General features: G+C 27.1%; 1 protein-coding gene and 1 long non-coding RNA gene across 4 annotated transcripts; one reads left to right on the plus strand and one right to left on the minus strand.

The window, feature by feature from the left end:
• Nucleotides 1-202: 202 nt before the first annotated feature.
• LOC112591443 (L-asparaginase) lies at nucleotides 203-23069 on the minus strand. 3 transcript variants are annotated; one of them, XM_025335263.1, is made up of 14 exons: nucleotides 22984-23069; nucleotides 12760-13169; nucleotides 9592-9733; nucleotides 8827-8938; nucleotides 6496-6621; nucleotides 5474-5684; nucleotides 4603-4715; nucleotides 3988-4173; nucleotides 3704-3817; nucleotides 3169-3396; nucleotides 2825-2949; nucleotides 2442-2564; nucleotides 1851-1953; nucleotides 203-922 (listed from the first exon to the last, which is right to left on the minus strand). In XM_025335263.1, exons 2-14 carry the CDS (start codon nucleotides 13049-13051, stop codon nucleotides 665-667), a joined length of 2133 nt encoding a protein of 710 aa, XP_025191048.1. In that variant the 5' UTR covers nucleotides 13052-13169; nucleotides 22984-23069; the 3' UTR covers nucleotides 203-664. The 3 variants fall into 3 exon arrangements, with proteins under 3 accessions (XP_025191048.1, XP_025191049.1, XP_025191047.1); XM_025335264.1 differs by lacking the exon at nucleotides 22984-23069 and adding an exon at nucleotides 14449-14536 and having other exon boundaries at nucleotides 12784-13169; XM_025335262.1 differs by lacking the exon at nucleotides 22984-23069 and adding an exon at nucleotides 14449-14536.
• On the plus strand, nucleotides 13593-17105 carry LOC112591445. Its single transcript, XR_003114505.1, has 3 exons — nucleotides 13593-13698; nucleotides 14433-14826; nucleotides 16911-17105. It is a non-coding gene; the product is annotated as an uncharacterized LOC112591445 (long non-coding RNA).
• Nucleotides 23070-23089: the final 20 nt, after the last annotated feature.

The following is a 23089-nucleotide window of genomic DNA, read 5'->3' on the forward strand; positions in this document are numbered from 1 at the left end:
TATTAAGTAGAGGTGTCTATTCTCTAGATAAAACAAGAGTTTGTCGATCTGATCACATTGACTGTGGAAAATAAACACTATCGCTTGCTTGTCGAAGAAGTTACATAAATATTTTCAAAACTATGATGTGACTTAAGAGACTCCACAATATGTCATGTGTTTTCATTTGTGTTATTAGCACAAAAAACAAACAAAAAATATGTTTGAGTATAAACAAATATTTTTTATTCAAAAAATTAAAAATATTATATTATACATAGAATTGTTGTTATATCACGTCGGTGATTATTAGTTACATTGGTACAAACATTGGCGCGAAAGTCCGAGAAATATGAGACTAAAATAAGGTCGTAGAACATATGAGAGAAGGAGAGAGTAAGAAAACAATGGAATGAAGCTAGAAAAAAAAGCCCATTGCCTGAGACTTAACTTAGATAGAAACTTTTGCGGATGCCATTATGCGATGTCAGAGATAATACAATATTTTCCTAATACAGGGAACATTATAAAATAACGCACACGGTAACGCTTTGTTTTACAAAATAATAATAATAATAATATATTGATAGGAATAATAATAATAATAATAATAATAATAATAATCATACAGCTGATTACATCATTACATCGATGTAGTCGTACCATGTTAGTTCTAGGGATTAGGCTATGCCTTTTCCTTGATCTCAATTCCACCACCATTCCACTGCTTCAGTGAGTTCTTTTGTCCACGTTCGCTGCAGTTTTTGAAATGCTGCTGAAGCTTTTCAGCAAGAACTGCGTGACCGGCTGCTCTTGCCACGTCTATTGGAGTAATGTCCAGCAAATCGCACGGGGGACCGGCGTCGATTTGCCCGAGCGCGAAAATAGCTTCGTGTAGTGACAACAAGTACTCGACCACTTCAATTTGGTTTGTGAGCGCAGCCTGTGCAAAAATAATACATTGAATATAGATTTCAATGTTTCTCAACACCATTTTTTTGAAATAATGACCCAAAAATTAAACACTTCTCCTATCAATTGATCCATTCAATTTGGAAAACACTAGCTTAAACATCTACAAAAAAAATGTGTAATTTTTTATGCAATTCTTTAGTACCTACGTAATTAGCAGGTATTAGCTCGCATTTTTATTGTTAAAAATTTAACATACAAATACAGTAAAATGTCATTAACTTAAAGTTAAATAAAAAGTATATTAATACTAATATGAAACTTAAAAACGCATAGTTAGATCTATAAAAACAGAAATTTACTAAATTTTATCTTAAGCTATAAGATAATAATATACGGTATTTGTTTGAATTTTATTATCAAAGTGCTTCCTATAAATATCTGACTAGAATTCTCGTTTTTCTTAGAAAGTCTGTACTATTGATATAAACGGATTGAAAATAATATTCAAATAGTCGCTTATAGATATTATTATAAATTTGTTTTGAAATAAGTAGTTATACATATTCACGCTACTAGTTGTATGCCACAATACTAAAATTATACGATTTAAAAAAATGTAAATCTTATTTCGTACTCTTTATACCTATCGGCTACCTATCAAAGTATTTAATTACATTAGTACACTACTTTTACTATTTACTAAGCTATTTTAACAAACAATATTACCTAGATAGTATTTATAATCTAGAGTAGAACAAACTTTTTTAAAGACATGGTGATTGACAAGTGATGATAGTTATAGATAAATAGAAAATGTAAATTAAGATTACTCTAATCTCTGTATAAATTATACAGCGCACGTCGCACGAAATAGTTAAAATAATATTGAAAACCAAATATAAGTGTTATGCACAATAAACATGACAAATATTTACTATCGATAATACAATACGTACTGCGTGCAATGGCGTTCTACCAAACATGTCTTTGGCAGAAGTCGGGTCGGCTCCAGCGGCCGCGTAAGATTGCAACCTCTGCAAGTTTCCTTTGGCCGCGGCGCTGTTGGAATTAAATAGATTAATAAAAATACAACTGCCTGACATAATAATCATATATCTTATCCAGATAATATTTAAAAACCTATAATTGCTTTAAAATGTTTTCTGAATAGATTTATAAAATCCTTGCAAATTTCCATCAAATCAGGATTTTTATGTAAATAAATATTTATTTTAGTATTTTATAATTATATTGAATACTGCATACGAATTTAAAATCAGCTTATAAAAAACATATAACATATAATATAGGTATATTATTTTTATACAACTGAATATTGATCAATGTATTCAAACATTAAACATTTAATAAATTAATAGTAAAAAACTTTAATGGCATGATTCAGTATCCCACGATTGGTTCATTAGATTTTAATCAGCCATTGAATGCATTTATGTTTTATATAATTTTGAATAAATACTAGACAGGAGTCGTGGTTATTATTATGCCCTGGACGTCTACGTAAATATTCCTCGACAACCACTCACTTGCATAGTTGTTGGCCGACGTGCTTAGCGGGCGAGTTAAGATGGGCACCGCACCTTCGTAATAGTGCCACAACGTCGTTTCGGTCGTTTTCGACGGCCTCGATCAAGGGTGTCCTATCAAATCTAAAACACAATTAAAAACAAAAAAATATCGATAAATATAAATATACAATATTATTACTATGTTGTGATCGTACTTCAGTGATGTCATTTAAACTATAAAATTAGTACGGGTAATTTAAGGTAATTATTGTGAGGTGCATAAAATAGATAATTATATAGTTCACCAAAGCTGTGAGCTTAAAGTTATTAAATTATTATAAATAATAAACTATTATCTTTTTTTTTTTTTGTACTTGGGGGCTAACGTTTAATTTACTTACTTATCTTTGATGTGTACGCTGGCTCCGTTTAACAACAGGTACCGGACAATGCGAACGTCTCCCAAGGCGCATGCTAAGTGCAAGGCTGTACGGCCGTCAGCGTTTTGTGCGGAAAAGTCAGCTCCCTGAAAAACATATAATGAAAAGCCTTGAAATCAATTAACATTCATACAGAAACTTACTATATTTTCTTGTTTTGATGAGTTAATTAAATTAAAAAATAGAAAAAACACGGTGGGACATTATCTATACATTATTATTGAGATATAGGCGATAATATATAATTTCACTGACGAAGAAATAAGACCGGATTTCAAATAAATATATGTATATTATATACTTACGAAGCCTTTGAGTTCGTCCAGTTTGTTCAAGTCAGAACGAGCAACGGCGTTTCCTAGCATAGCGGGAAACAGGACGCCTCCGAGCGCGGTCAACTCTTGTGAACCATTAACGTGTAACAGCGTGCGGGCTACTGCGTCTACTAGATCCCACTCGTCCGCGGCGCGATTCTTTCGTGGTGGTTTTGGCGGTCCACCGCTCATTTCGCCCCTCAAGTTTGCACCAAGCATCTATATAATTTGACAATATTACCGCAATGGTATTTATATATTGTACTACAGCTGAATAACTCAACTTTTTCCAGGGAAAAATAAACATTCATAAAATACGATTTTATACTCGGTATAACTATAACCTCGGATTAGATACATAATTTGGTATATTTTCAATAGTAAATCAAATTACTCTCTTTATTAAGATTGGTTATGTAGTTTTTGAATTAACCATTAGTAAAAAGACTCATTTCACATTTATGTACAAATATTAAATAGCCAATAGGTATACCAAAATGAAAAACGAGCGTTTATGTACACTTACCATTCGCTTGGTGCTCAGGTCCCAGTCGTCTTTGGATAATACGTATGAGAGTTTGGCTAGTGCTGCCTCAGGTGTGATGTCGTTACCTGATATAACGCCAACCTGGTTTAGCACCTGTTTATATTATGTATGAAAAATAAACAAAAACAGTAATCAGTTACAGTTTTAAAATGTTTTCATATAAGTAATCAGTTAAATTAATTTACTAATCCACAATTGTAATTTGACGAGCAGTGCTTGCCAGCTAAATACTAAAATAAATTAATAATATTTTATGCACATACATTCCCTGTTTGGTAGACGGCCGTCACCGATCCTTTGAAACATTGACTACAGTTAAACACAATGACGCCTCTGTCAGTAGCGTTTTTCAGCTCGGCCATAATGTCGGAACGGTTTCCAGGTAAATTTCCAGCTCCATATGTTTGGAGCACCACTCCTCGGATAGGTGGCTGCAGAAACGTCCGAACCTATATCATCCCTCCCCCCGATATAGTGTTAGTAAATAAAATATGAACATTATTTAAAATAGCGTCGCCGATTGGACTTTGCACAAGACATCTGTACGTGATGAATTCATCAGGTTAACTTCAATATAATACGATCAATATACTTCGTTGTCATGCAAAAAGTAGCTAAGAGTCTGAATAAGTAATCGAATTAACTAAATATATTAGTTATTATTACGTATATATTAATAATTAATACTGGTTATTTTATATTTTTTGAATTTATACGAGTATATCAGTACGGTATTAACTATTAATACCTTAATTAAGTTTACCGTAATATAAATATTTATACATTAATTATTGTTAGTCACTTTTTGCATAAGAGTGGCGATGATATTAAAAAAAAAAAAAAAAAAATATATTTTAGAAATGATAACTATTGTTTACCGTGTCAGCTGTAATGTTGGGGAAAATTCGCAGCAAACTGACGTTCTCGTCAAGCTGTAGGTGGACCGCGAACTTTTCGATAGACCTCGGCCTGAAGATCTGTCTAAATGATACTGCAAACCAATATACAAAAGACGATGATATTACAATAATAATTAATAACGATGAATCGTGAAAAACACCGTGTAAATATAAAATAGATAGATTAGCGAAAAATTTAGCTAATTTGAGTTGTTATTGTTTTAGTATTTCTGACTGAAGCCCGTCGTACACGATTGTTGTCTGGGGGGGGGGGGATGATAAAGAAATATGTTGATTGTGGCTGTGCTTCCAATCCCCCCAAAAATTTAATATTTTATGAGTATATTATATTAATGATTCGTTAAAAAAATAATAATTTGTTCTTGCTATGATCGAGTCACATTTCGAAGAAAATCGTTGAAACAACTTTATAACTTTATAAATTACTAGTGACGTGAGAATACTTGAAGGGTCTGTAATAGTTTATTGCACATCATGATCAATTTGATTACCTCTACCAATATAGGAGTTTATGTGAATAACAGACAATATTCATCGTCTAAAATAATTGTCATGTTTCGAAAAACAAAAATATTTTTATGGTTTTAAGTATTTATATCATTAAAAATACAAAATTAGTTCTGCTGAATGTAAATTTGCTTTTTTAAGTTTATAAGACGAACACGACACATGCAAATGTTAAGTCCTCTTACTATTTATGCTTTAAAAATGTATAACTGATTTAATAACCAACAAGACTTTAAGTTATAAGTGTAAATGTCATGTTAGTAAATGGAAACATGAGTTATCGATATTATATATATATATTTCAGATATTATATGCATATACCATTTATGTCGATTCCGATGACGGCCAACGGTGCCAAGTTGGGTGAATCGAATGCAGCGAAGCTCTCGCAGTCAACCTTGACTGTACGATTACCGCGCAACAATTTGTTATGGAAAAGAATCGTCACCTCGGGGATGCAATAGTTACCTGCCATCAGCAAGCTGGTGACAAAGTTATCGCTTCCATCACTCCGCAAGTCAAATACTGGCAGCTAAATGGATATAACAAATCGTCCAACGGTCAGGAAACGACATCGTAATATTATAACATATCCCATCTATAGGCATGCAAATATTGGGAAAGTATTAGTGAGATTTGGTTCTCTAAAGCTAGAGTCCAGAATTACGAATGGTTCCTAAAATTTCCGACAAAAAATGTATGCGAGGAATCTAATAATAAACTATCTTATTCAAATAATTGAGGAGGGGACTAAATTTATGATTAAGAGGGCTGACTGTGCCAATGCGATTGTCATATTATATACTAAATTCTAATGAATAATGTTTGACATAATACGCTATTTATTTTTAATTTTTTGAAACTTCTACATCTAACTGTGATTTATCCATGTGACCAAAAATGACAGTACAACAGTGGCGATAACTAATTATAACATGTGCACAGATTTAAAGTAAACACGTGTAGTGTATTTATGTTTATAAATTATCATTAAGTTTAAAATATTTATTAAGTAGGTAATAAATATATTATATTGCTGCGTACCTATACAGATTTTAGTATTTTGTTCTTAATTTTATCTATAAAACAAATAAAACATCTAAACGATACTCACAAATCACGAATTTTGCAAAATTTAGTAAATAAAAAAATTGTTACGAATAACTTATCGGTATAGAAGGGTCACGCATGCCAGATTGGATGAAACTTAATAGTTAACAATATAAGTTAGATGAATATGGAAGAATCTACAGCCATACATATAGGCAATAAATATATGTTCATAACCAACGACATTATATAATATTTTTTAAATATTTATCATATTAATAATAATTTAATACCTGAGCACCCGTAATAATGATAGTCTTGCCAAGGTTCTCAAACATGAATGACAGTGCGGACGCAGTGTACGCTAGTGTATCGGTGCCGTGCAACACGACGAATCCATCGTACAGTTCATATGCTTGCTGTAAACCATTAGGTATATCGTTAGTATTATAATACTTAGTAATATTATTTTAATCCGATTCGATATAATTTGGACATTTCACACACAATACAAACGTATAGCAGTTTCTATTCTCAAGATGGTTCGGTAATGTGTTATATGACGAAAAATATGTTACAATATGTTACCAAACATGTCTAATGCTTTAATGAATTTTCCCCGTTTTTCTGCTAAGTAAGAAGTTGGCCTTTATTATTGATGAGCGATGGAGGAAGAAGTCTAGGTGCCACAGATGGCTTTAAGTTCAAACCCGACAACTTCTTTTTTACAAAAAATTTTATATTATAAATTACATTTATTAGGATTAATACCTGTAATGTAAATTGCTCCTGGATATAAAATAATTACCCGGTGTACAGAGACACTGTTTCTAGGAAGTACTACACTTGTTTATAATTTACTCAACATTCAAAATACCTTGGAGTAATGTTAGACCACTCACTCACATAAAGATTTCATTGTTAAAATACCATACAGAAATAATAACAAAGATTAAGGAATGGCATAATGCGGAAGCTTAGGGGTTCCACATCGGGTTTTAGCTTCTAAGTCTTAAGAATTACGGTACTAGCTTTTAACGTTTTAGGGAAAGAATATACATGTATGGCGAAGATCATCAGTAAAAAAAATTGATGTAACACATTAGGAGTCATGCCTAATAAATTCACAAGTTAAACAATTATATATTCTTTTGGAAATAATCTTGTTTCTTATATGTAGATCTATGTGAGCTGACAGGAAAAGAATGAAAATAATATCAAACTCACAGCATATCATATTCATTAAAATTGCTCAATTCTTACATCTTAAATCCAGGAAAATTTTTTATGAATAACACTTTAACTATTTTATTAACACGCCTTGAAGGAAAAAAGAATGTCCAAATTGAATAATCGAAAAGAGGTATATCTAATTGGGTTCCAAATTAGTCACTTTCACTGGATTATAATCAAGCATTACTGTACCGACTTATAACATGAATAGGATGAACGAAAGATAATTCAAAGAAATGAGAGCTGTTAGATAATGTTTATATCTTGTTCTTATGAAGAAAATAAAATAGAATGCAGCATATTATCACATACTCAGTTTAATCAAACATCTGCACTCCACAACGTTCATAAATAAGCACGCGAAGAAATCAACGTAGCCTTTATCTGAGCCAAAACAATATTAACTCACTAACAATGTTCTATAAAAATATTCCATATCATAATATACAATATTATATATATTTTATTTTGATTAACTTATCTGTGCTATATTAAACTACTTTTAATGTTATACAATATGTTTAACACGAATACGATTTAGTTTTGTTAATAGTTTACTGTAAAAGAACATAGTGGAACTTAGGAACATATATTTTCAGAAATTAATTTATAGAATTTTAGCCCTTCTAAGCAAGAAACAATATTTGTTTTTACTTCCGTCAATACTAATTACAAGGAAAAATAATCATCAAGCTAAAAAAAAAATGATTTATTTTTAATATTTTATGTTTAAACAACAAGTATGTCGATATCAAAATGCTTTTATTTTATAACTTTTCTCAAACCATAAAAAAATATTTCCAAACAATATACTAAAAATTATTTAGGTATATATATATAATATATTCTCAATTTAATGGTGATATAAGTCTAAAGAATATCATATAATTAGGCCAGATCCGTCAAGTACAATGAACTTTTTAGATTTTCTTCTATTTTATTTAAGCATTATTCTACTTAATAAGATAATTCCTGACAATATAGAGAGTCGGTGGTACATCAATTTCAGCAGCAGACGATACGTATAATTTTAAATTTAATTTAAGACCTGCTTAAAATACATTAAGAAATCGTACACAAGACATATTATTGTAACATATTATGTGTAATGTATATATTATGTATGTATAATATTTGTAATAGTCAGATGAAAACGATTACCTACTCAAAAAGGTCAACATTTGTGCTTCACGTGTCAACTAAATACACATTTGTTTTTAATTTCTACGAAACTAAATCCTTTGCTAAGATTCTAACCGACACGTGATCGACCACCATTATGTATTGAATTTTTGACAGAAAAATATACTATATCTCACCATACCTTCCTACGAGTCACATTAAAACTAATGATTATACGTATTAAAATGTACGCAATATAAATAACATACCCATATGTCTTCAGCTATGCATCGCCAATCGCGCATGCACATGTTACTTGAGTCTAATAGTTCTGGATATTGGTACACCGAGTAAACAATTCTCCGGAATCCCTTGACCATGCTGCAGTTGTGTATAAACATGACGATGATCGAAAAATTATTTTATAATTTTATTCAAACTACACTAGACTATATTTTATATTATTAATACTCAATACCAGTAGCGTATGCAGGATTTTGGTTAGAAGAGCCTCAATGTTAAAAGTTGATTACAAAAACACACATGGAGGACGCCGTTCACTCACATATTATATTAACCATATGCATTCCATGGGTTTATAACTTTCCATTGATTACAATATTTTTTAAATTGACAGTAAGTTTAAGTTTTTATACAAATAAAAATCATTTTAAGCGTATTATATAACAATAATTTAAAATATAGGTTTTAAATCAATAATTATCATATATGTATGCTATACAGTAAATTATCAAATATTAGTACATAATAAAAGGTAACACAATGCCTTTCATATATTATTGTCGGTGAGAATTAGAAAAAACCTATATCACATAAATCTATACTTACTATCGTTATTTATTTATTGATATTTGATTTAAAATATATGATATATCTTCCTGTATAATAGCACTTACATTTTATAAAATCTGACTTATGGGGATGAAGTTAACTTTATAACTATAAAACCTATCTCCCACGTACACCACCGGTTAGTAATTAATATTTTAATATATTTTGACAATTATACTTACGGCAAAACTAATGGGCTGCAGTTCATAGATGCTCCATACTTATGTTGTGCGTACTTAGCGTCGTACAACCGGGGGTCCTGGCGCATCTTGTGCTCCAATAGAAAATCAGTAGAATTTCCGTTGCTAGGCGTGGGCACCAACACTAAATAAAATCGTATAATATGTGTTCAAAAATAGTTGGTGTTTTATATTTACTGTGAGTATAGTAATAATTTTTTTTAGGAATATAATGAAAGCTTATGAATTACGTGTATATAATCGAACACGGTATTTCATACCTATATAATTATATACACTTGATATTTCTATAGAAAATATACAAACGCAGATATACAAGTCTTATAATGTAAAGATTTTAAACAACTCATTATAATGAGAAGTAACTGCTATATTTTTATTAAGTACAAAATATCTTTGAATAAAAATGCAAAAATGTAAATACAATAAGTCACGTTAGAGTATAATTTTTTAATTTAACTAGCAGAGTAATATTTTCTGGAAATCTAAAAGTTACAGTTACAATTACATGTAAATTTTGCGTTAAAGTTATATTTAAATATTAAATTTCCTTTATTATAGTAGTGTAATATAGTAAAAGGTTCACTTGGTTTCAAAAATATAAAATTATGTAATGTATAACTGTATAAGTAACAAGTAAATCTGTTCAAACTTCAACATATGTCATGATTCAGTGTAAATCATCTTCCTGCGGGTGGAGGGGATGATATTAAAACAAGAATTAAAAATTCATAAAAATAGTAAGTAAAATTTAAGAGGTTTATGTCGAATGTTTTTCCTGCGTATCAAAAGTTGTATTAGAAAATTATTTTTAGTTACTAGCCACTGCGATCAGTACTATCATATCATCGAATAATCGATAGTGTTTTAATTATGTTTAGTAAAAAATAATTATAATAAAACGCTTATTTTATAAAACGATCGGTACCGGTGGTTCTGCTTCATACAGTTGTTATTGTCGTCAATACACGGCGCCCGCGCCGAATTTTATTCGGAACGTTTTACAAACCATCAAAAATAATTATTTTCGTAACAATGTCATAGTAAGTGGTTAGTAAGTACATGCACAATATAATTAATAAATAAAGCTTACACATAATAATATTGTACAAAGATTTTGCTACAAACAGTTAGGGGTTATAGTTATATGACGATTACGTTATTAGAAGGGGCAACTTTGTATGTTATAATATTATTATATACACGGTAGGCACTTGTAATAGGTCGACGCCCGTTAGCGAAATCTAGAATATTCTTATAACAACTTTGTTGTTGTTGCCGTTCCGGTACAAGTACCTCCATAATATTATAATAGGTATGCTTGCTACAATAAACTATATCAAACTAAGAAAACGAGAATCACTGTAATTAATTACACAACTCGATTGTGAAACGGTTTTAGCGATCCGTGATTGTATTTAGATCTAGGTAAATTATTTTAATATAATAATCGACTTACGACGAGACACGTGTATAAACACGTGTTCGCCGTCGGCACCGCCAAAACTATATCGATGATCTTGCGTGTTTAATTAACGGTTCAAGGTCTTCATACCCACGAGATGATTAAAAAATTAAGATAAATATCATTAAACTGCCTAACTACTTCACGGCGAACAATGTGTACTTAATTTCTGCAGCGTTTTATTCCTACCAGAAAATCTGAAGTCACGTGACTAACGAAGTGAACTTTATGAATATAAGCTCTTCGATAGTGTTTATTGTAAATATTGATTATAAATTTTAAAAACATAACTTGCAATAAACGGTAAGTTAATAATTATACTAGAACCTATATGAAATAATATATATTATCTATATTACATTATACATGCACATTATACCTACTTACCTATTAAAATATGTTTACTAATACCTTTGTGTTTCTAACACGTTTCAATTCCATTTAAAAAAGTCAATTAATTTGTTTAAATTAAAATTTGAAACGACATTTTTTTATTATTATTCTACATTGCTTAATTTTAATATTAACTCAGTAATTCTTTCAGTATTGAATAACTATTATTTTAAAATTTATTAACGTTTTTGAAAAAAAAAAAAAAACATTTTTTATATAATTTCCAACTGAAATAAAATAAAATTTTTCTGAAAAATTATATTTTTATCGTTATAATATTTTAAGTTTTTATTTTTTTAAATTACAGTATACATTTTAAATTTCTTATTTTAAAGCAAAATATTTTTCGGAATATTTTGATATAGAAGTAGTAAACTAACGTTAAACGAGATATGACTGTACATCACATCTTCGCTCGCCTAAACTTTAAATACTTATAATTCATAAACTACTCGTCCAAATTTCAATTTTTATGTATATAATTTTTTTCCACGAAAAAAATATGAGTTTAGTCATATATGCGTAACTGCGTAACTACGGAAATTAAGAAAATACCTTAATATCGTCCCTAGGGTATAAACACGAATTTTAACAAAGTGTTTAAGATACCTTTAACTCAGAATTATAGAACTAGTAAATTATTAATTCAATAATATGAATAAATAAATATAGCTTGTATAAAACAATCCCAAAAAATAGTTATTACATGTACAAAATCATAATATTATGCAATTAATTGTTATGATTTTTAGTGTATATCGGATATATATTATATTGCAGAGTGAATTAGTTTAAACAGTAAATATTCGTTATTTCGAAAAATATTAACTTATTTAAAAAATATAAATTACCACGTTAAAAAGTCCAATAAATATTTTAAAATATTTTTATTTATTTATTTTTATATCCATATCAACCCAGCTATAAATATTCTTAATATTTCATAGTAAAAAGTTCAATACCTATTTTTCTAAGAATTTTTATGTAAAAAAAACGTTCAAATAAAATTTCAATAATATTGTACTTGGTTTTTTTTAGTTTAAAAAAAAACATTTAGATGATCCGAATTGTGTCCTGCAAAATTTTCTTTTTGTTCGAACAGCACTATATATATAGACAAATTGTGCTTATATAATCGCAGAACAGGATTCATCGATTCTAGTTGTTTACTTCCAAATGTTTTAGTTTTAGTCGTTTTTTTTTTTTTTTGTTTTAGCTGGTTAATAACATAATATGTCACTCCCCCATAATTATTATTACTATATTATATCGTATATACATTATAAGCTTACTGTTATCGTCATTTCGGATCATACCGATGGTGCCACCCGTGTAGATAACCAAAACTTTAGACTCATTCTGGTCGCCATCCTCGTTGGCAGTCGTTGAGTCGCACCGTTTACGGAACGACTGTGGCGGCGTCGTTCCTAGATATGATGGCGATGGTATAGACCGGAGGTACGGTTGCTGCACAGTAATACCGTCAGTGCCACCGTTTTCAGCGGACACAGAGATCGTGATGTCTGTCGGATTATTTACGATGTCGCCGTTCAGTCGCGATTCTTGTTGCGGATTTTGATCCATTGGAATAAAAAAATATATAATCTTACTAGAAAGTAGTAGTAGTAGTAATAGTAATAGTGGTATCAGTAGTAGTAACAAAAGTAGTTTCTATTGCAGCGACGTATCTTTGACACAACACCTACAAATGTGAAATAAATATAATTAATTCATTACCAGCACCACAGTACATTTACTCACAAAATATATAATTTATTATAGTATAATATTATTTAATATATAGCGTGTCAATGTGATAGGTACCTATCTGAGATATAAACGGGTTATTTGGGAATTCTATTAAGATGAAAATATAGATTTATTTTATCGTCAGAGTTTTATTAGAATATAAATATTAAAAACTGTATAGCTAAGTCAAAATTAAAAAAATAAGAATAATCTTAATTTTGATTACCAGCGCTCGGTTAAAATATTTGGCTTTTTATAAGTTACGTTTCTAGTTTTGTGTAAGTTTTCAAGTTTTAATTCAAGGTAATGTCATCTAGGCCATCTATTAATATGTATGATAAAACTACTGTCGTTGTACAAATGCGCGTCAGACCGCCAAAATATGTACGAATGCACAGTGCAATACTAAAATACACTAAATTCTACAAATTTATGTTTTAATTTTAAAATGTTCATATAAATCTATACAGTTTGAAAAATCAGTAAGTATTTAAATTTTTTTTAACATTAGGATATTTGAAGAGTTAAAACCCTAAGATTGGTGCATTTAAATTGGTGGGATTTTTGTGTAAACGAAAAAAACGTAAAATAATTACTAATTAACTTTTTACTTTATTCGTGCGTACACTTAGTTCTCTCGCATCGCACCAAAAAATCATGCAAACAATGTCTACCACGTAAACCGCTTTCCCACTCCAGCAAAGGTGACACTTACATCAAAGAGGGAAGTCAAATTTTATTTAAAGACGAAAAGAATAAAATTATAGTAAAAATAATAATTAATTAACATTGAAACCCTATGAATTTTTATTTTCATTCGTATTACTTTCGAGTACTCACTAATTATACCTATGAATTATATAGTATGACACACAAATCACAATTATAATAAAAATATTTTATTTACACATTTGTACATTACCATTTTTGATGATTTATTAGTAATACTAAATATGTTATTACTTTATTAGTAATATTTGATATTAGTGGAAAGCAAATAGTTTTATTTGTAGTTTTATTTATTGAGTGGTGTCGTTTCGTAAAAATAGCCTAATAACAAAAACGTTTTATGAAGTTTATGAAATAATAGAAAGTGTAACATATTCCTTAACACATCATTGTATGCGAACACATCATAATACACGCGATGGGAGTATAATACTATGCTACCGCTAGTGGATACAATAAACGTAATGATAATATTTACAATTTATAGTATATATTAGACATACCGATAACGAAGATATATTTCGATCGAAAAAATAAAACAGTCTTACGAGCTCCGTGATCCAGACGCAAATGAAATGAGACGTGTGACGACCGGATATGGCAGAGTTATAAACGGAAATTTAAGCAACAGAGGTGACTATTAATTATGTTAAATCTAGTCAATGACCATAAATATAAACCGTTGTTGTTACGCCACTAGACAGTGCGCACGGCTTATGATGTACACGTGCAGTGCGCGAAAACGAACTGCGGCCGCAGACAATATTATTGTTGCGTTTAACGCCGTCGCAGCCCGTTTTAAATAAGACGGTTACTGGTTGCGATGCAGCAGGTCGCCGCCCAACGGAGAGTCGCTGCGTTTGCTCTTCACTGATATCACAGTAATTATATAATACATAATATTATAATTTTGATCCCACAGTAATAATGTTTAGGTACATCATAAAGCAATAGCCGATGGAACTTGCACGCGCACAATCGCAATAGTTAACATGACATAATTGTAAATAATATAATCATTATTGTTCTCATGTAATTATTACTTGGCAGACGTAGCGTGGTAAGATGATAATGAGAAACGGTGATTAAATATATTTATTGAAAATAAGTGATTTCCAGCCGAGGCAAACGGGAATGGTAAAAAAAAATATTCAAATCTTCAGACATAATTACGGGAAGAAATCGTAATTTTTACGTATTTAAGTATCTAATACACGAACTACCGTGGTTTTAAGATTGATGGTGTAATACCAAAATGTCTGAGTAAAGAGTAACAAAAATAACCAAAAACAGAAATGCTTGAAAAATTTTTTAAAATATTGTATTTTTAATTATAATAACTGTTTGATTTGATTCTTAAGTTTTTAATATTTATCCATGTTTTCCAACATGTTTAGTACAAAAAAATTAATTATTTTATAAACTAGAATACGATCAACAATGAATGCAATATTTAAATATTTAAAAAATTTGACAATTATATGACTCTCTTAATATCTACTATTTAATATTCTTGTCTTTTATATTAAGATACGTTTGATAAATATAACTTAGATAAACGTATAAGTAATTAATTCAATTATTATTTAAACATACAGGACAATGAAATAATTATAGATGAAGTCATGTTCTAGAAACACAAATGCATTAAGTTATTATTTTATTCATTATCGTAATCATTAAAGAGTTTTAAAAGCATTTCATTATCTATCTTAATTCTTTAATTTAAATTTAATTTAGTCGGCACTAATGACCTCTATATCTTTTGTAACATAATTAACTAAATCACAATTGTTATTCGTTAAATATTTAAGTAATTGCAACTAATTTTATTGAGCAGAAGTTAATACGAATAGCAAAATCATATTTAAAAAAAAGCAATATACATTTGACAAGCATGTTCCCCCCCCCCCCCCCCCCCAATTTTTTTTTAAGTTAAGAATATGTTAAAATACTGATTTTTGAATTTTTAAGTAAACTTTAGAACAATATTTCCAAATAATTACATTTTATTACCATTCAGGAATATCTTATGGACTATGACAATAGTAACATCTTTTTTTTTGAAAAAGGAAGCATTTATATTAGTATTTTTTTTTTGACATGCAGGTATGTACGAGTAATATTTTAAATATTTTAACTCTAAAATTTGAGTTATTTATAGATATTTGAAATTTCGATATTAAGTTTATAATTTCACCTTAAAAATAAAAATTCATCAAGATAAAATGGTTTTTAAGTATTTGATGTTCAAATTTTAAAAAAATTAGATACTTGATTTTTCTCAACAATTTTATTTAGTTTATTTTAATTAAAAAAATATATGAAGTTTAACAATTTGAAACTTTTAATCATTTTGTATGTTTATTATAATTTTTTATGACCAATTAAATATTGAAAATATTTGGATTTCAGACTAATATTAAACTATTTTATACCAATTTTTGGTACGTTGGTATTCATAGAAATTTGATTTATGTCACGCAAAATAAAATGTATTACATTATTTTCATCTTAAGTCAGGTTTATTTGTGTCACATACTAGTTTATTAAAATCAATTATTTTAAAAAGAAATAATAACCTAACGTGTCATTTAGCTTAATCCTTGAAGTATTTATAAAGGTATACTATTTATTTAAAATACAGCCATGCAGCTTGTATCATAATTTATTTTTTAACCATCAGCTTGTATTGGCATGATAATAATATACATCCCCTTTAATTTATTTAAAATTTAATTATTTCCTCTATTTTAAAAATGTTTGACATTTTCAAGTTTTTAGTAATTTTATAATTATTATTTTAAATAATTTTAAGTCATACAGTTTTGAACTTATAACAGGTTATAGGTAAAGTTTCAAATCCCTATTGTATTAATTACCTAAAAATTAAGTTAACCTTTCTCAATTTTTAAAATATATAAAAGCATATTGGTAATGATCTGATTTACATGTATTTTTTCAGAAATTTAAAAAAATAATGTTTGAACAGGAGCCCATTAACAATGAATGGATCGAAGTTCAAATTATGAGCCAAATTGAAACAAGATATGATATATTTAAAATTTAAAATTAATTTTTATTATACGTATATAGTTATGATATACCTACGTCCTATGTACTCCTACACATATTAAAAGCATGAATGTATATATTAACACTTAGGATATCTTAGTATGTTGATTTTTGAGAGTTTTTTAAATCTAACTGATAAATTTTAGCTAAAATAATTCATGATAAATTATTACCTACTTATAATATACGATGTTAATAAGATACTCAACTATATCTTTATTACATAATTATGTTGTTATATGTAGATTATTTATGTACATAATATAATGTATGACTACTAATCAACTGCACAATAGCGTTTTTTAATTTTATCAAGAACTTATATTTTGTATTATTTTTGATTCGTATAATACTACAACGTGTACAACGATACCTATAAGCTATAGTATTATAATAATTAATACTATATTGTTAATGACATATATTAACTATTAAGTCAATATTTATACACAGACATTTCCGTAAAGACTATGCATATTTTATATGCCACGATTAGTGCATATACATTTATTGTAAATGTAATATTTTCAATCTGTATAACATATCTATAACAAGTCTGTGCAACAACCTTTTGTAGTGCTTTCTCATTTTCTTATTTTTTAGCCAAACTATTCAAATTAGGAAAACATATACCATTATAAAAATGTTTAAAGGAGTAGATTCCTAGTTTTTTACCGAGGTTTTATTTTTGAAATGTAAATTATGAAAGAAATTATTGTAGCTATATGTCTATTGTTAACCTCAACTAGTTATAAATAAATTAAGTATTGAAAAAAATTTTGGCGGACTTCTTGAAAACACTGATTATTTTATGTATAGTAACATAATTTACGTTGTTATAATTTATTGTCTATCTAATTTGAACGGTTGATTACACGAGGAGAAATGTAAAATCTAATAGATAGTATAGATTATATATATCTATGTGTGTTGTACTGTTACTAATATTGTTATGTGTAATAATATTATGCATAAATAGGTACATATATTATATTATACATTTATAAGCAGTATGCGATAAATTGTTTATAAGAATTTACAATTGCTATGTTAATACAAATTAAAACTTTGAATGCAATCATTACATAATATGAGATTAATTTTTATTGCACTTATTTATAGACAAAGTGAATTAATCGATATCATAATTGTAGATGTATTAGTATACTAGTAAAGTTATAGATAATTTAAAATAATAATTTATTAATTAAGATAACATGTTACCATTGATACTCATATGGCTATATCACATTATGGTCATTATATATATATTGGATAATTATATAGTCTCTGTCAGTTTAGTGCATAATACAATATTTTTTTATATTATGTACTCAATCAATATTTAGCGTAAATACATAAAAAAAAAAAAAAATCATAATTAAATAATGACGAGACTGATATATTTTAATAAAGCTAACTTAATCTAATAAATTTGATAAAATGATAAATAACTAGTTAAGTTGAAGATATTACAATGTTTTATTGTAGTTTAAAAAATAATAATAACGGTAGTTAGTAGATCTTAATTCTTAATAGCAACTATGTATAATTTATAAAAGAATCAAACCTACATCAATACAAAATGCACCTAATTTAAATACTTTTCAATTATTAGATATCAATTCAGATACCTAAAGCAGTAAAGCCTAAGCAAGATAGGTATACATTTTTATTTTATTACGGTATCACATCAAACTCTCACAGAGTGTTAGCTTAATATTATAACAAAATAGAATTAATTATCTAATCGTAGGATATATTGATACATCATCCACCGTATCAGTCATTCAGTCATAACAATGAATGTTTTGGTTAGTTATTTTAGTGTTAAAATAATTATTATTACTTATCTATAAAAATAAAGAAAACTATATTTCCTAGAGAATCTTATTTATTTATTTTTTTTTTTTTGAATTTAAATACTGAATAATTGAGCATTTTTAAAACTAAATAAATATTTTTTATGAAAAAAAAAACTATGCTACATTAAAATTAATATATAGTATACTATAAATGTTTAATCAGAAGTTAAAATCAAATTTGGTTGTTAAATAAACTTGCAACATTTTTATTTATCTTTGAATTAGATAGCAACACGTGACGTCAAGTATAACTAATTATAGTTAGAGCTGAACTCTTTAAAAATTGCTGACGTAAATTGTAAAAAAAAATGTCAAGAGTATAAGATTATTGATTATTAAATATACATATACTATAAGGTGATTATCTAAATAAGATACAATCAGTATTCAACATTTATAATAATTTAGTACCTACGTTAAAAAAATAATAAATTTTAATAATAATTTTCAAAAAGAGATAATTTACTTGGTAAAATATATTGATAAAATAAAATTAAGTAAATTTTATACTAATGCGGCATATATTCAAAATTCAAAATATAAAAAGGTTAAGAATGGTACAATATGTTTAATACTATACATTATTAGAACTTTTTTTATATTTCCTGTATGTATAATAATTTTAAAAAATATGAAAAATGATAGCTTATTAGTTATTAGTAATTTCTATTTAAAAATTTTAACAATAATGTTATTGAATAATTCATGCTACTCCAATCGCATTGTATAGGTACATAAAAAGCAAATACCTACTTATATATTACAACATATTTATTTCTAACATTAATTTATTAAATATTGATGATCGCACAATCTTTAACGTTATTTATTATATCTAAAAGTATTATGTGAATTGTATGCTTAACAATAATATTGTAGTGTTACATTTTAAATTAAATAATATATAAATTAATCAATTTATACAGGCACACTTTTGTTTTTATATTATTTACCTATTATTTTTCTATGTATTATTATACAGTACTTTGTATAAATTTTTTTTCAGATTCTGAGTGGAGCGATAATCATAATAAAATTCGTATTTTTTACACACTTAAAAGTTCAAATTTTTCTAAGATAAGAAAATTAAAAACGAGGTTGTATATAAGTTTTTCCTACAAAAATTATAAAACATCGAGTGCAACAAATTCCAACAATATTCTTATAAGCGTCTGAAATTATATATGTACGAGTAAATTAATTTCTCATCTAACAATTATAGTTTTATTGTTGTAACTCAAAAACTATTTATCATAAAAGCTTGAAACGTTATAAATGTTACTTAAAATAACATTTTCTAAACTATGAAATTTTCAAAATACTTGTTTAAATTTTTTTAATTACTTATAAGCATTTTAAATTTTCTAGTTATATATATGTGTGTATGTGTGTGTGTGTATTTAATTTATATGTTGATAAAAAATGTTCAGAGTTAGTCAAAAATCTTTACAATTTAATTATAAGATCTCACAAAAGTTAACATTAGGTATCTATAACTATTTAAAAATATTTAAAATACGTAACATGAACGTATTTGAAGTTCAAATTTTGTCAAAAATCACGAACATTTGAAAATACATTTTTAGTAGGTAGGTAGTTAAAATTTATGAAATATTTAATTGTTATAACTAAGTCTTAATAATTATGTACAAGATTTCTTGGAAATAGTCTAAACAAAAACCAAAAAATTTAAGAATATACAAATAAGCACTTTTTTTAAGTATTTGAATTTAAAATTCTGACAAAATTAGGTATTTAACGAAAAATAACGATTTTAGTTGTTTTGTTGAATTCAGAGTATTCATAGGGACTTGACACTTTTACATATATTATTATATTTTATATGGGTATGTATTCAATTTTCAAAATATTTCAATTAATTTTAAATTATAATTTATTTATTTATTTATTTATACGGACCTATTCACGATATTCAATGGAAGTCGGTAGTAATTTAAAAGTTAAAAACAGTGTACCTAATAAAATATGATTGAAATATATATAATTAAAATAAATGCATGAAAAAATAATTACATCTTTCGTATTACTAATACTTAAATAAATTTGTATAATATCAATATAAATACATAATATCAATAGATATAGGATATAAATATATTATAATCAATATTATATACTTATAGTAATATAGGTTGACAAATATTCTTTGCTCATAATCGTTTTTGTATACAATGACTATTATCATTGAATTTAAATTAAACACGCGCCTATTATACATTAGCTTATTCAATTCGAAGTATTCTCGACACTACTGTACTGATGATGGGCTTTTTACTCGTTTAGTTTTTAGTTTTTATTGTTAAATTTACCAATATTTAAAATTGTATATCTTAATAAAAACATTTTGTTTTATAATAGTTATTTAAACATAGGTACGTACTTATCATTTGTTTAATACTATAAAATTGTATGATTTGCAACTGAGTAGTAAGCACTACAAGAAATTAGTAACATGCATTCACTGTTGTAAAAAAAAATTACAAGTAAATATTTTTACTCACATAATTAAGCATAATAACAATAACAATTAAGAAAAATATCTTTGCTGTTTTCACGTAGATATGAATATAATACTATTTTATTGTTAAGTACAATATTATACCATAAAATATATTCACAATATTAATGAATTCGTGAAAAATGAATGTGATTGACTTATATAGACGTTCTATGGGCAAAAAAAAACTAACAAACAACAGTAAACATATTATTATTTTATTAAAAATACTCAATAAATTTTAGTTACATAGATTATATTTATATTTTACATATATTATATGGTACCTACGTATATATTTAATTTAAAACCAGGTAAGACTCTTTTAATTACCAATATGTTATCATTTTAAGACTTGAGATAGCTGGCAGGCACTTAAAAAGCAATGTCTCTATAATTGTTAGGTATACTTGTTATTTTACGTATTATGGGATATACATATAAAGTGCCAAGTCTCAAATCATTATTACCCGTGATTTGTATGTTATTCTGTTTCAAATACGAAATTGTATACATATAATAATCAGTGTTTCAATAAACCAAAAATAAAATTATAAATGTATTTAGGTACGAACATTTATTTTTCGTTTTAATGATAAAAAATTCAAAACGACAATTTTTAGAAAAAACAATTCATCATGGAACTTTAATTGATTGAAAATAGATACCAAGCTGTAGCCATTAAGTACTGACAAATAGGTAGGTACTTACCAAACTCATTGCATGAAATACAAATCAGAAATCAGAAATAAAATTTTTTTTTTAGGTTGACTCTTAGAACGTAAAACGTTGTTGATACATTTGGTAAGTCACTCCTTTAGTCACTTAATATTATATGTAGATATATCAAATAATATATTATACTTCTGTACACAAATATACTGTAATTAAATAGGTACTATTTAGCTACTTCCATTATTCTAATTTATAATGTTTTACTTTACTAGTTAACTTGATCGTCAAAAAAAAAAATGAAATTATTTAAATGCTAAATGCTTTAATGAAATATTGGTAGGTAGATACAATGAAATACAATTTGTTCCCTCCCCACTACTTATGAAAATGGAAGAAAATGACATTGTATAAATGGACAGCTACCTATTTAGATCAACGTCGTGGAAATATGTCACATAAAAGTTCAATAATTATATAAAAAGTGTGGTAATGTGGAACTTACAAAAAAAAAATTCCAACTGTGTCATAAATAAATTTAATGTTTTACCAAATTAAAAAAAAAATTGATAAAAAAAACATTGATACGAATAAGTATAGGTACCGTATACATACGTAAATATAATCTATGCAGTAAGTATATCTTCGGTATTACTGTAAATTATTTAAATAATACGAAATTTTTATATTGGTTGACATTTTTGTTTTTTTAAATCAAAACACTGCAGTCGAGCTTCAAAATTATTTTGTATACGTTTTATCCAGTACTCCTATATTTTCTAATCTATACTTATTAATAATATTAAAACTGTAATTTATGTAATATAGTTAATTAAAAAATAATAATAGCTATAACCTAATGATATTGTCATTAACAAAATTCTATTATTATTATTATTATTACTTACAAATTTTTGCGTTCAATAAAATATATGCCAATTAATTATTATGGCACTTGGACACTCGCGTTCACTTCAAGTATATATAAAAATAAGTAATTCCAAGAAAGACCGT

This window comes from Melanaphis sacchari, unplaced genomic scaffold, assembly GCF_002803265.2.
Source record: "Melanaphis sacchari strain LSU unplaced genomic scaffold, SCAv2.0 Contig134_pilon_pilon, whole genome shotgun sequence".
In the NCBI taxonomy this organism is placed as follows: domain Eukaryota; kingdom Metazoa; phylum Arthropoda; class Insecta; order Hemiptera; family Aphididae; genus Melanaphis; species Melanaphis sacchari.

Bases quoted from the DNA above. Each gene is read 5' to 3' on its own strand.
- LOC112591443 (XM_025335263.1), bottom strand. From the start codon at position 13,051: ATGGATCAAAATCCGCAACAAGAATCGCGACTGAACGGCGACATCGTA. The intron at 9,734-12,759 runs GTAAGCTTATAA...GATTTTATTTAG, and splicing joins GATCCGAAATGACGATAACA to TGTTGGTGCCCACGCCTAGC. The intron at 5,685-6,495 runs GTATTAAATTAT...ATATCCATTTAG, and splicing joins TCATTATTACGGGTGCTCAG to CTGCCAGTATTTGACTTGCG.